The sequence below is a fragment of the Apis florea genome, unplaced genomic scaffold, assembly GCF_048593485.1.
Source record: "Apis florea isolate Af1SG1 unplaced genomic scaffold, ASM4859348v1 contig_3587_pilon, whole genome shotgun sequence".
Classification (NCBI taxonomy): domain Eukaryota; kingdom Metazoa; phylum Arthropoda; class Insecta; order Hymenoptera; family Apidae; genus Apis; species Apis florea.
The window spans coordinates 3,097,574-3,110,949 of record NW_028256789.1 but is presented as its reverse complement, the minus strand read 5'-3'; the positions used below and the strand labels follow the sequence as shown (position 1 = coordinate 3,110,949).

General features: G+C 41.6%; 2 protein-coding genes across 2 annotated transcripts; both read left to right on the top strand.

Moving 5' to 3' along the window:
* The first annotated feature begins 157 nt into the window (after positions 1-157).
* On the top strand, positions 158-3,308 carry LOC100869058 (uncharacterized). The gene is made up of 4 exons (XM_012485530.3): positions 158-359; positions 446-860; positions 1,051-1,261; positions 1,667-3,308. The coding sequence occupies exons 2-4, from the start codon at positions 639-641 to the stop codon at positions 1,681-1,683; spliced, it is 450 nt and encodes a 149-aa protein (XP_012340984.1). The 5' UTR covers positions 158-359; positions 446-638; the 3' UTR covers positions 1,684-3,308.
* Positions 3,309-6,227: 2,919 nt separating this feature from the next.
* On the top strand, positions 6,228-11,638 carry LOC116414230 (uncharacterized). Its single transcript, XM_031915917.2, has 6 exons — positions 6,228-6,371; positions 6,644-6,788; positions 7,768-7,985; positions 8,352-8,538; positions 10,478-10,582; positions 11,031-11,638. Exons 1-5 carry the CDS (start codon positions 6,275-6,277, stop codon positions 10,533-10,535), a joined length of 705 nt encoding a protein of 234 aa, XP_031771777.1. The 5' UTR covers positions 6,228-6,274; the 3' UTR covers positions 10,536-10,582; positions 11,031-11,638.
* Positions 11,639-13,376: the final 1,738 nt, after the last annotated feature.

The following is a 13,376-nucleotide window of genomic DNA, read 5'->3' as shown; positions in this document are numbered from 1 at the left end:
TTTCCTTTCCTCATTCTTACGATAAGATAGATCGTAAGTTTATTTATCTTAATTTATCTTAATTTCTTAATTCAATTAGTTAATCTAACGAATAAAAACGCGGTCATTTAATATATCGATTAGAGAAGTCGCGTGTGAATAAGGACATGCCAAGTTTGTTCTATTGATTATTGCAAGCTTGACCAGTCCAGTCAGTGATAACAGCGAACGGACAAATGAATAGCAAAACAGTTGTCTACGAGCTTGTCATCGCGTTGAAGGGGTTCAGGGGTTGTTTCGTTTATACGGAACGGAACAACGAAAAATAAAAAGTAACAAGTGAACGCGAAGGAAATCGCACGTCGCGTATCAAAAACCGGGTAAGTAAGGGGAACAGGTGTTTGGAGTGGTAAATTAAGAGCATCGGCGACGCTGTGCATTCTGAAAATAACGCGATTTTTTTTAGATCGTTCGTGACTCGATGTAGTTTCATCGATCCATGGAACGCATCCTCGCTTGTCTTCGTTGCTTCTCAATGAAATCGAACCATTTTTAATTAATTAATTAATTAATTAATTTTAATTCGAGATACGATTTGAAATGGTCATTCATCTATCCAATATTCTATCCAAAGGAGAGAATCATGTTTAACTTGTGACATGGCTCGCTTCTACTACGAATGTAACACAGATTTAAAAAATTATACGGAAGACAGTGAAACTATCAAGCCTTACGCTTGTGCATCGGACAAATATTGTTTGTACTGTTGTTGTAATTCGCAGTGTTGTCTATTGGTACAAAGACGGCCTCCACGACACTTTTGGGAAGCCTGGTACTTTTGGCTAGGCATTGCTTTACTCGTTGTTTTTATCATATCTTCGGTAAGTGTGTCAATCATCCGATCATCGATATATTTATATATTTAAAGTATAGATTGAAAAATTGTGCTTCGTTCGTTTCTCCGTTCGTTAATTCCCATCTCCCTTACCTCCCTTCACCGTGCTCGTTTAATTTCCCTCGTGATCGTCAATTTTCAAAGGGATTTTTCGATTCCTTTCTTTTTAAAACTAGGTGAGCAGTTACATAGTCAGTAATTGCAGACATAATATTCAAGGTGTACCACTAAGACATAGCGCACATGGCAATCGACGAAACGATCGTGGCGGTCATTCGACAAACAACCAAAATGAAATATCGATAAGCATTATCCCAACCTCGGAATTTTTCCCATCGCACAGAAAAATGTTCGTGATCACGTCTCAGCCAGCCGTGAATCATCTGAGTAAGTAAAAATTGCACGTAGAATTTTCTTATTCAAAATTTCAGGCCGTCCGTGTAATGTAGCTTAAACTTTCGAAAGTTTGACCGAAACGTAACGATACTGCGTTCCACTGCATAATTACGTGCGATAACGTAAAGATGATGTTAACGTAAATACATTTCGTATCGAGCAATTAAGCTGCCAAAGGGGTGGGGGGGGAGGAGTAACTGTGAGCAGTCACGGGAAGAAAAAAGTCGGACACAAGTAAGTAAAAAATCTCGTCGATAAAAGGAGGGGAGGAGGGCGAGGGGGACAATCATTTTAATCTGTCCGAGATTCGATTAAAGTTGAGAGGAGGATGGCCAGGAATAATTCGTGCAATTTCGCGTAATAATAATTTTGTGCATGCATTGATTTATATTGCAGCCCCTGTCGTTGCGTGAAGTCGTTTCATTTTAACGGAGCGATTATGTCGGCGAGAAGGAACGAGCGCAAAGAGGTGGAAGATCATCGTATGGCGTTTTACGCGGCAATACTTCTTAAAAGACACCGCGTGTTCATCGAGCGTTTCGATCGGCTAGAGCGTCGTGGCCACGATCATTACATCGCGGGAAATATTTACGATAAATGCACCTTTTTTACTTAGCCCGAGGATATAATGACTAGGTAGAGCGGTTTAAACAGCTCGATCACGAGCAACATTCTGGTCAAATGAGAAACGATTTTACCTAAGAATACGTGCTTCGTAATGATCAATTTGACACCGGAGCTAGTTAGACCGCGATCCAACCCCTGCTTTCTTAAGTCGCCACACACGATGCATCCGTGATTACCATGATGAAAACTTCCGCCCGGCCTGTTGCGATTAAGCGATTCACCGTTTTCCGATTTAACTCGAGATGGGATGAAAAAAGAAAGAAAGAGTTTGAAAGTATATGTGATATAGGATCGGAAACGGGCGTGATAAAATTTCTATGATCTATGATTTAACCGTTCCCAGAATACAAATCGTCGAATTTGTATCATGATTAGATCAATCAATTTCTATATTTCATATCGGTGTAATTTAGATTTTTTTTAGCTGAAATCTTGATTCCATTTGGCTGAGCGCGGCGCAGCCAAGCCCCGATCGAGAACCCGTTCTCGAGAATGGAAGTAACTACCATTAACAATTAAGAAGACACACTCCAGCCTGGTCGACGTATCCGACTGGGTACCAAGAAATCGGGGGCTAATTAAAAAGGACAATCGAGCGAATACAACTCAAGGCGACGTGTACTCTTTATCTTCTCGCGCATCTCTCTTACCCACTCTCCCTCTCTCCCTTCCTCTTTCCCTTTACCTTTATCTTTCTCCTTATCCGCTCAATTCTTCGTCTTCCTTTTCCCTACCTAGGACTCGTCCCTACCGCTCTCTGTTTCCAGATCGATCCACCGATAGCGGTTAATCGCGGTAATCTTCACAGAGGAGAGGAATCACGAAAAACTTTGCCGTTCGTCGAATCGTATCGCGGTGAACGCGGAAACATATCACGCATCTCAAATATACGATAAAACGAAAATGATCGCTCTATGATCTGAATCTAAAGTTATTCGAGCGACACGCGCATAGATTTCTTAGAAATCAGATTAGATCGCGTGTCATTTTCACCTTCGGAAAATGAAAGGATTTAAATGTAAATTTTCATTGTCTTGTTCCATTCGCGTAACGATATTGGCTGTGACCGTGTCAATTTGAAACAGCGATTTTTCCAATCCTCGTAAAAAAGCGTCTCCGATTTTATTTTTATTTATCTATCTTTTTTTTTTCTTGGAAATGTTAGTACGGAAAATAATATGTTCATTTTAATACGGAACAACGTAGGTTACAATGTGTATTATATATCGATCACGACATCTACACGCGAGAAATGGTATTAATTAATATGCATCGAAAGATACAGATACACGTTTGACATTTTGCACAAGTGTGATTGTAATTAGCTGCGTAGGAAGTGGGAGTGGAAACTACTGTATGATTACCATAAAATTCTATAAATACATACGATTTCGACGTGTTGCGATGTTAATAATATTTTCTAACCTTCTTTTTTAATTTTTTTCACGAATCCCACGCTACGATGCGGTTGCTCAATACGCCAGCAACAACCGAGCTGAAAGATTTTCTCGCTTCTTGAGAAAATCCAGTTCTCACGATTGACTTAATCCGGGTTAATTAGACTAGACTTCGTTCCAGGTGAAATTTTGAATTTGAAAAACTTGATTCTATCTCTCGGAAGAAAAGAGGCAACAATTTGATCGTGCGAATTAGAGAAATTGTAATCGGGCGAAAGATGGAGATTTCAAGCGTGTAGCGAGAGGAATTTAAATTGCCTACTCTTCACCTCGTTGAAATCGGTCTACTCGAAACGATGAACGGTTCGCAATACATCTCAATAAATTATCCGCGTGAAAGAAATCCTTGTGCTCCCTGTAAATCTTTTTACTGCGAACACTTGATCGTTCGCGCAATAAGAAGTAGCCGCGGAGCCGACTGCCGGCGACCTCGTTCAACTGTAACCAAGTGTCATTCCGATAACCCAGGCCAGCTTTTACTGTCATTCGACGGATGACGATAAAGAAATGTGCAAGCGGCGGGGCTCTGCTTAATGTTGCATGGACAGGAAACCGAGCGGGGAATTAAACTCTCGTCTGCTTCACCGTTCGATACTACCAATAACTACGATTAAGACGTTCAAACGACTCTAAATTGTGAATCGTTCCAGAACACGACGACAATTTTTATCCCATTTATCCCCTCGATCGCGGCCTTGTATTTTGAACGAAATAAAGATGAATAAAGTTGGACTAACGAGGCGTTCTTATTTCCATAGATTGCTCTCCTTTTTCTCTTTTTTTCGATGCGATACCACACGTTCCGTTTCGTTCCTCTCGTGAGTCGATTTTTAACGAAGTTCGCGATAAACAAGGATTAGAAATAAATAAATAAACGATGCGAGAAACAAAATTAGAATTCAAATAATAAAAGAAACATCGTAATGCTTAATGCAAAATATACGTTTTCGACACACAGTTGTAATAAACTCGACATAGCCCGTATTATCGGTGGTGTTATTCTGTCGAACATCGGTCGCATCTGGATGGTTGGAAATACTATATCAAAGAAAGATACGAACGTGCATCCAATTCAGACGTTATTGTTCCAATAAATCGGACGAATTTAGGGGACTTTTCGAGCTCCTCTCTCTCTCTCTCTTGAAAAAAAAAGTGGAATTCGTCGCTGGAATTCTTTGAAAGCGAGACAGATCTTAAGTTTCGAAATGTGTAAACATAAGATGTGACGAAAAATTAACCAACGAGGCGTAGATCGAATAAAGGATTAATAATTATTAACTATGAATCTTGATCTTTGATATTAATCACGTAATCACATTGAAGGAATCGAATGAAAATCACTGTTTTTCAACAAAAATTCCAACTCCTTATCGCGATAAGGATCCAAACAGAAGTTGTATACAAAGAGGAGACACATTCCTTCATCTGGAAGTCGTTTGTGAAATGCATCCCGTGGCTGCGTAGTACACGAATCTGTGATGTTGATCTAATAAATCGGGTTTAAAAAGAGAGCGGAGTCAACGGAGAAAAGCAAGAAAAAGACGAGCAAAATCCAGCGCAGCAAGCGTGAGTATAAATTGCGAACACGAAAGAGGGTTAGCCGAAAGTGATAACGTTTGAGGCGAAAAAAGGCGAAAAAAAGAAAAGCATGGAAGAAATCCTACGGATGGATGCAAAGGACAAAAGTTAAATAATTACATTTAACAAATACGTCAGCCTCTTACGATTTTTCTTCGACTTGGTAATATCTCTCCTATTTCTTAGTTAGATATTTCCAACGTTTGTTAATTTTATCGCCACGTGATACGCTATTTAAAAGGACAACAAGTTTTATCAAGGAAAGAATCGCGAAAGAAACGAGATCGGATCGGAGAAAAAGAAACGTTCTGGAAGGGAGCGATTGTGTGTCGCCTCGATGACGAAAGCTAGCGGTGTATGTTTAATATCCTCGATGACGGAATTAAAATAGATATAGAAATAAATTTTTAAGGTGCGAAAGAGGCGAGAGGGGAGAAAGGAGAGGAAAGAAGACGAAAAAAAGAGAGAGAGAGAGAGAGAGAGAGAAAGATGGAACGACTCCGCGCGAGAGTGGTCAAAAGAGTGTGAAGCAAAAGAGAGAGAAGGATACGTTTTCTGTGTTCCAGTGGGAGGTACTAAAATTAGAGGAGCCCACGCGGCTAACAGTTTCTTCTTCAAGCTTCCTTCAGACATTTTCAAATAGTCCTTTACGCCGATAACACAACGTGTTTTCGCGACGTCTCGCTGTCAGTCGCGACTCGGCGCCGTGATTCTGCGTTCGATTCGATTGGCTTACGAGTGACTTCCTCGGGAGAGACACGGTTCTCTCCTTGGAACCCATTCAACGTCCAAGTGATTCAAGATATTCCAGCTGGCAAACGAAAATTCGTCCTTTCAATAATCGCCCTTTCATTTTTTTTTTTTTTTTTTTCCCTCACCAACGATATAATCGATATAATCGATGATTCTAGGCGAAAAATGAAAATTAAGGAAGACCGACTCTCCTCTTCCAACTGTTTATTTCAATATTTCATCGAGTGAAATAAGAAATAATTTCAATAAGTAGTCAAGAGTGCAAATCGAGTTTCTTTCACCATTAATCGTGGTTGTCTCTATCGAAATTGCCTGCAGCATTTAATACAAGCTAGCCTTTCAAGACGATAATATATATCCCTTCGTCTTCGTGCATGCGTTTCAAGTGACTCTCTCGCGAAGATAGGCTGGCTCCTACTTCATCAATTTCCTTCCCTATCAATGAAATTGTTCCTGCAATCCTCATCGAGTATTCGACCGATTCTTCCCCGAGTGATTTTTTTTTTTTTTTTTTTTTTTCTCTTCCCCCCCAACATCGAGAATCTCTCCCGGTGATTCCCGGATTGGCCGATTCCGTTAAGGCTGCGGCATGTATTTCAATCGATCGGATATCGGCCTGTCGATCTGCATACATTTCGTTCTGCTATACCTGATTTTTCTATCGACCAACATCGAACGAATCGAAGGTAAGTTGGCGAAGTTCGATCCGATGGATCGTGAAATGTTACCATGTTCGCTTTTTTATACAATCGCGTCAAAACACAACATACTCGACACACGATATATTATTATCGTGCAACCGTATACTCGTGAAAAATATAAATTATATGTATATAAGCGTGGTAAGAACGAGTTTCACCGAAAATAAAGTGCACAAGATGAACACATTTGCATGTACTTACACGCCACGATAAACTCGTTCGGGGGTAAATATCAAAAAATTTATTGGAATTGGCAGGTAGAAAGTGCGTGTGCACGAGCAAGGACTGCAAGGCAGCCGGGGTGGACACGTGCAAAACAAAGTTTTCATGCTACACAGAGTGGATTTTGACTGGGAATCAAGAATTGGAAGAAAACGCTACAACCAGAGGATGCACGTATAGGTAGATATGATTATATGATTATCACATGATTGTTATCCGATGTGATTTCTCCCTACGTTATTCCTTTGATACGATGGCAAAGATGTGATTAAATTTTAATATGCAACGATATATGTATGATATATGTATAATAAATATTTTTACGATATTTATATTTATAGAATTGAAAACAGAAACTGGTTTGACACTGGTAAAAATTTCGATGCTCGTTCATTTCGATTCCGCGCGAATAATATTCAAAAGTCAAAAGATGAAATGGTGTTCGTGTTTTAAACGAGTTTTCAACGATTACTAGTAACAACATTTTGGTAAAAAAAAAGAAAAAAAAGAAAAAAAAATAATAGAGGCCAACCTCTGACCTTTTCTCTTCTTCGTTGGACAATAAATTTCAACGATATTCAAGTCCGGTTTATTCGAAAACGATTTAATTCGCTGAATTTCGAAGCGATCGACGCAACGTTGTAAATTCACTAGAGCTCCGGCTAACTGAAACGGATAGCCTTGGGGAGATAATCGGCACGAGTTTTCGCAAATTCTTTTTCAGACGTGTCAGAAAGATGACGGAATGTCGAAATCGCAAACGAGTTTTTTTATTATTTCCAATTAAATCTTACTCTCGAACGAGTTATCGAATAAGATAGAACAATCGCCACGAGATAACTAAGGAGAAGAGTCGGGGGACAAAAAAATTAATTTTTGTAGCAACGATAACGTAAATTCGTAAACGATCATCGTCAAAACTGACCCCCTTTTTCCTTCAAATTCCTCCACTGGAGATATTCACATAGTCCGGAGGGGAGGGGGGCGATCCACGAGACGATCAATTCACTCTCGAGTGCGCGATACACGCGTGGAATATTGAAATCTTGCGACGTAAATCGTGGAAAATGGTTATTTAAATCCTGGCTATCACCGGGGTCACGGAACTTTATCTTACTTTGGAGTGGAGTATTTTATCGTAAACGTTGCCGTTGCCCAGGTTTGCCACGCCATTGTTGTGCGAGACAAAGTCCTGGGTCACGAGGTCGAAGTCGAGCGACAACGTGGACCGATCGTCGGCCGCCTGGATCCGCATGCAAAGATTGAAGTGTTGCAACAACCACGACTACTGCAACGCTGATCGCAACGTAAACGCGTCCACGAGGATCCGCGACAAAGACAGGCCCGATCCCCTCAATTCTACTTTACGCTATAATGGTAAATAATCCCTCTCCTTTGCCTTTTTTTATCATCTATTTGCCTCGTTCCTCATATATGTACATTAAAAAGTGTCCGGTTATTCGAAAATATATTCGGCTTGGTTCTGTATATGGCCTCGAGGAAAAACGATATTTATCCAAAATTCATACGAGTTGGCGCCGGTCGAAGTATCTATCCCGGATGTTCAAGCTCACAATAACAATTTCGAGCTCTGGTTTATTTTAAACATCCGTAACACGGTTATCAATGCGATTTATGACACGCGTGATTCAAATGTCGAAACGTTTAAAGACCTATTATTCCCCTATTACGAAAGTAGCCGGAGGAATGGATTTTCTGATAAATCTTTCGTTGTGTGTAAAGGTTCGTTTAATGGGATGTCGTCGAGCCGAGGCATAATGGGATCGATCGTGGCTGATCCGATTGCCGAAGGACGGGAATCGTCGGATCCGTTTCACGAGAATCGCGTGAAACCGCTCCTCGTCGCAGCTCTGGTCTTGGCGATCGCCGCCCTCACATCGGTCCTAGCCGCATGCTACGTTATTACAAGGTGTGCAAATTTGTATTATCTCGATAATGTTCGTCGCCGTGCCGCAGCGAGCCAAGATATCGGAATTTCACCAATTTTTACAGGCTTTGTTTTTGCCGCGAAGCATACATCCGTTGGGGTAAGGTGCATCAATAAAACGTGTATTTTACGACGGCAACCACGTATTTCTATGCGTGTAGAATATCACGAAGGAAGGTTTGCCAGAAATATTCCAGTTTTTTTTTTTTTATGTAATAGCCGCGACCGCTTATGAATAAGTAATTTTTAATCGTTCGCCTCGTATGTTTTTTTTTTTCTTTTTCTTCTTTTTTCTTTCTCCTCGGATAATATTTTTCCCCATATTTTTCTTTCGTTTTGATTCACAATCGAAGAATATATCCTTGTATTTTTGCCACATTCCTTGACACGTTGCCAAGAATTTGTTCACCTCTTTGTTAAGAAAACAACATTCATATGTAAGCTCGTAATTGTAATTGGTTGGCAACGTTGGCGTACGTCAGCTTGCCAGCCGATTCTCCAGCGACAGAACTCGAATTCGCGCGACGAACTCGAATTCAAATTGTATTCGAAGTAAAAGTTTCGATTCGGTTTCTATCGGACGGAACAACAATAGGCGTGCCAGAAAAATCCGAGCATGAAAAGAACGCGGCCGAAGGCGAGCTACTACCTTTATCGACAGGTTTGAAAAGTTCTTCCATTGGAAAGCAACCACGATGAAAAACCTTGTGCTAATATTAACTCGGCGACCCGTTAACAATCACCGTTCACAAACTGCAACTTGTGCGATACTCGTCGATGCTACACGGTCAATTGACTGCTCGAAAATTGCCGAGATTATCGGCTCGAAACTCGAACAGTTCGAAATATATTACCGATATATATTAATACCTCGTGCAAGGAGTTCTCTCATCGCCGATTCGATAAGCTTGCCACGTGTCTCCATTCTTACCTCTCGACAGACAATCGATTCGATATAAAACTTCTTATAAACACGATCGAGCCGATCTCCAATTTTCCAACAGCCAGAACTGGAAGAAACAAAATGTTTTCGAGTGTTTTTCCAAATCGATTCGACTTGACCTCTCGGCCAAAACCGAAGCGGTGGCCGACCACCACTTCCTCTCTCGAGCACCACTTTTTATTATCTGCCCAAGTTTCCCTCTTCCTTTTCTGAAGAAGATTTCAGTGGGTTCGTTCTTGGGCCGGTTTGTCGTGGCGCATTAAAAGCTGCCTAACCGCCTTCTTATCAACGCTACTTTTTCTTTGGGACCCATCGAAACAGATAGCGAGGTCCAAAAAGGGGCCCACTCTCTTTCTCTCTCTCTATCTCTCTCTCTGCCCTTTACCTCCCTAATCTTCGGCCTCCAAACGCCTTAAGTGCGTTTTCGAGTTTGGGAATGCCCTCGCCTTTCGAATCGCGTACACCTTGGCGGACGCGTCGCTTCCTCTCTTCCTTCTTTATCTCGTCTTCGAGCGTGTATTTCGAGCGTCGGGACGTGCCGAGGAGGGGACACCGCGTTCCTTTCCCGATTTCTTCGTGTTTCACACGATCGAGAGAACCTTAAACGCGGCCACGTTTTCCAAAGCCGTTTGTAATTACGTTGCCTCGTCACGCCGGATAATGCGCCGCCAATGGGATCGGTAGGGACGTCTCCTTTATCGCGGAGGGTATGGCGCCTCGAGTGCAGAGAAAATAGAGGATATGAATTAGGATAAGAGACAACCGATAAACCGAGGCGGCGTACATTTTCACGAACGCGCGTTTCTACTTTACCTTGCCTTACGTCTTTATCGCGGTCGTATTTTTGGATCGACCACGCGTTCAACTTCGCCCCCAATATTTATATTTCGTGCGTATTTTTATCAATTTTCATTTTCTTCTTTCTCTTCTTCTTCTCCTTTTTTCCACCTTTGCATTTACGTTTCGTTCAATTTACAGATTGTTGAAAACGAACCTGTACACCGTCAGAAACGAAGAATTCATTCACGTTTCTTAGAGATGTTTCGCGTGGTTTTTTTCAACGATTCGAATCGAACGAATCAGGTAAGCCCTTATCGATTATGCATTATCGTTGTGCAAAGAGAAATTACCATGTATATATATATCCAAGTTAAATCGGTTCGACGATAAAAGCTCACGGATACGTTCCGCCTTTAATCGTATGCCCCTGATCGACTAACGAACGCAAAATATAAATAGATGTCACCAAGCAGGAGATAAGTGTCGCCGAACGACAAGCCGAACGAGTCCGAGAACAGATTTTTCTTTTCGATAATATCGAACAGCCTTCGAGCCCCGGTCAGCCCCCATTGTCGGGCTATCGTACGTAACAGTAGAGACAAATAGTTTTATCGATATTAATCTTCCCCTTGGAAATTATAATCGATTCCACGTCCAGCTTTACGTTTACCACTTTCGTTTATAAATTCTTAATTATTTGTACAACCATTGTCTCTCGCTCGATCGAAATATTCTGTTCGTGTTTGTTCAGGATGATGGATTGACGGCGGCGGCAAATCGACGTGAGGAAACGTGGGGATATCCTGCGATTTGAAGAGTCATCGAATGCATGACGAGGCTCGACGAGGGACAGTTTTGGGCAAACAACTCGCTGAAAACTCCTTTGTTTCGAGCTGTGTGACTAACATCGGGCCTCTCTTATTCGAATTCCGTCCTCCCTCGTTGCTTAACGGGCCTTTAAAACCAGGTTGTTGCTTCGATCCTAATTAGTCATCCTTAGAAACACGCGCGCAACTATCAAGGAAACGAGGAAACGCGTATCGAGGGGGGAGGCGGGGGAAGGAATGAAATCTGTGGTGTAAAAAATGATGCGTGAAAAATCGGATATTTTCGATTTGTCGTTGTATTCGTGAGTGAACGATTGCGTGCAATATAAGTGTAGTAAAATGTGAAAGTAAATTTAACTGTAGCCAAGAACTGTCGAAACCGATGTGCGGTATCTAAACGCGATAAGATAAATTATTATATGCGTAAAACAAACTGCATTCCCGTTTTACAGGATTTACTGTTCTGCTGTGATTGTACGTCTCGGCTCTTGTGCATAAGAAGCTTATAGAATAAAGCGGATCTTGATTTACATATATACGTTCCCTGTAATAATTTTAAATAATGGGTTTGATTCACGTGGCAGGAAATACCGATAATGTATAAATCTCAAGGATTAATTAACATATATGCATGTATGTATATAAAGAAAGACAACCAGTTGTTTGTTGTACCGTTAAGTTGTTTCGCGATCACGTTATATAGGGAACGAGAGAAAAAAAAAAAAAACTTTTTCTTTTTCAGCGTCTTCAATCATACGACGACTGACAGTCTCTGCTTGTAACAAACGTTGGAATCAAACGACAAACAATAGGTTATTCCATTAAGCGTTGGCTGAGAACTATCCATAACCAGGTGCTCGTCGGGTCCAACTTTGGATCTAACTCGACCGCCTTGACCACCACATTCGTTGCGCCCGACGAAAATCAATCACTCGGTTAAACGTACAGGCCCGCGATTCGTATAGGTAGACACTCGTCCTTCTCCTTCCCCCCTCCCCCCTCCCAGGCATCCACGAATGACCAAATATCTTAGATAAATATCTTCAGCTTGTCTAACTGGTTCATCCACGAGCCACTAGCAACTAAGATATCTCTCTCTCTCTCTCTCTCTATCCTCTCGAGTTCTTCTCAGTTTTGTTCTTGCTCTTGTTTCGAACAAGTTCAATCCCCTTTTATTCGCGAAACGATCTCTATAAACGTTCTCGCCTTCTCTACATAGCATAATTAATAAGCGATAATAGTTCTTTCTTTCATAGCGTTTGTATCACGGTGTCAACGAACTACACGATACTTCTCTCGCTGTATTCGTATTCGCTGTTATCTGTTCGCTTGTAACTTGACTGAAACGCATTGAATTCACGAAGGAGGAACGAAGTGTCGAACGAATAACTATGCTAAATGCTCATAGCTTGAACGATAGACTTGGCGTTAGAGAAAGATTGGAAGGAACGGATTTAAAAATAATATCGGCAAGGCAAGGCAAGATCAGTGCCAGATATATATTTCATTTGCGAGATGTCCGGGTGACAGCGTTCAGCATTGAGCGCGTCACTTTGGATCGGATTATTCTCGGCACTCGGAACATACCGAAGATTCGGAAGAGGGCAACGATGCATTTCTCGTGTAAGAAATAAGCAAAAATAGGAGCAACGTCGTGGCGCCAACGAGTTAATAGTTAATTGGCTAATGCCCGGCTAAAAATAAACTTCATACCTCGGTGGTTATATTCAAAGAAGTGTATCCAACAACACCGAGCGAGTCCTCTAGTTCCCGAAAAGGAGATCGCGTATGATATTTGGAACTGCGTTTTTTTCCTTTTCTTTTTTTTTTATTTTTACGATCGATCTAGGAAAGAAGCGAAGAAGGGAGGATCGAACAAACGCGATATCGAATGAAACGAGGCACGAGTCGGGAGGGGAGGGGGAATAAAGCAGAAATGAGAGGCCGGCGAAACAAGAAGATTGAAATCGGCGACGAGAGATATTGTACCGTCTGTGAACGAAATACCATTTCGAGGAAACCACTTAAAGCAACGAATTAGCCGAGCGGATTTAATACTCTCTCGTCCGTTCCTTCCTCTCTTCCTTCATCCGCAACCGGTCGCACCAGGTGACGATCCCTGCCTATCGACGATCGATCCTCGACGATCCGGGACGAAAGAGATCTCGCGCTTAAGTGAAAAGGTCTATCGAGGGGCACGCGTATGCATAATGCACGCTGAAAGAGGAGGGAGGAAGTGGAGGAGGAGGAGGAGAAGGGTTGACCGATTA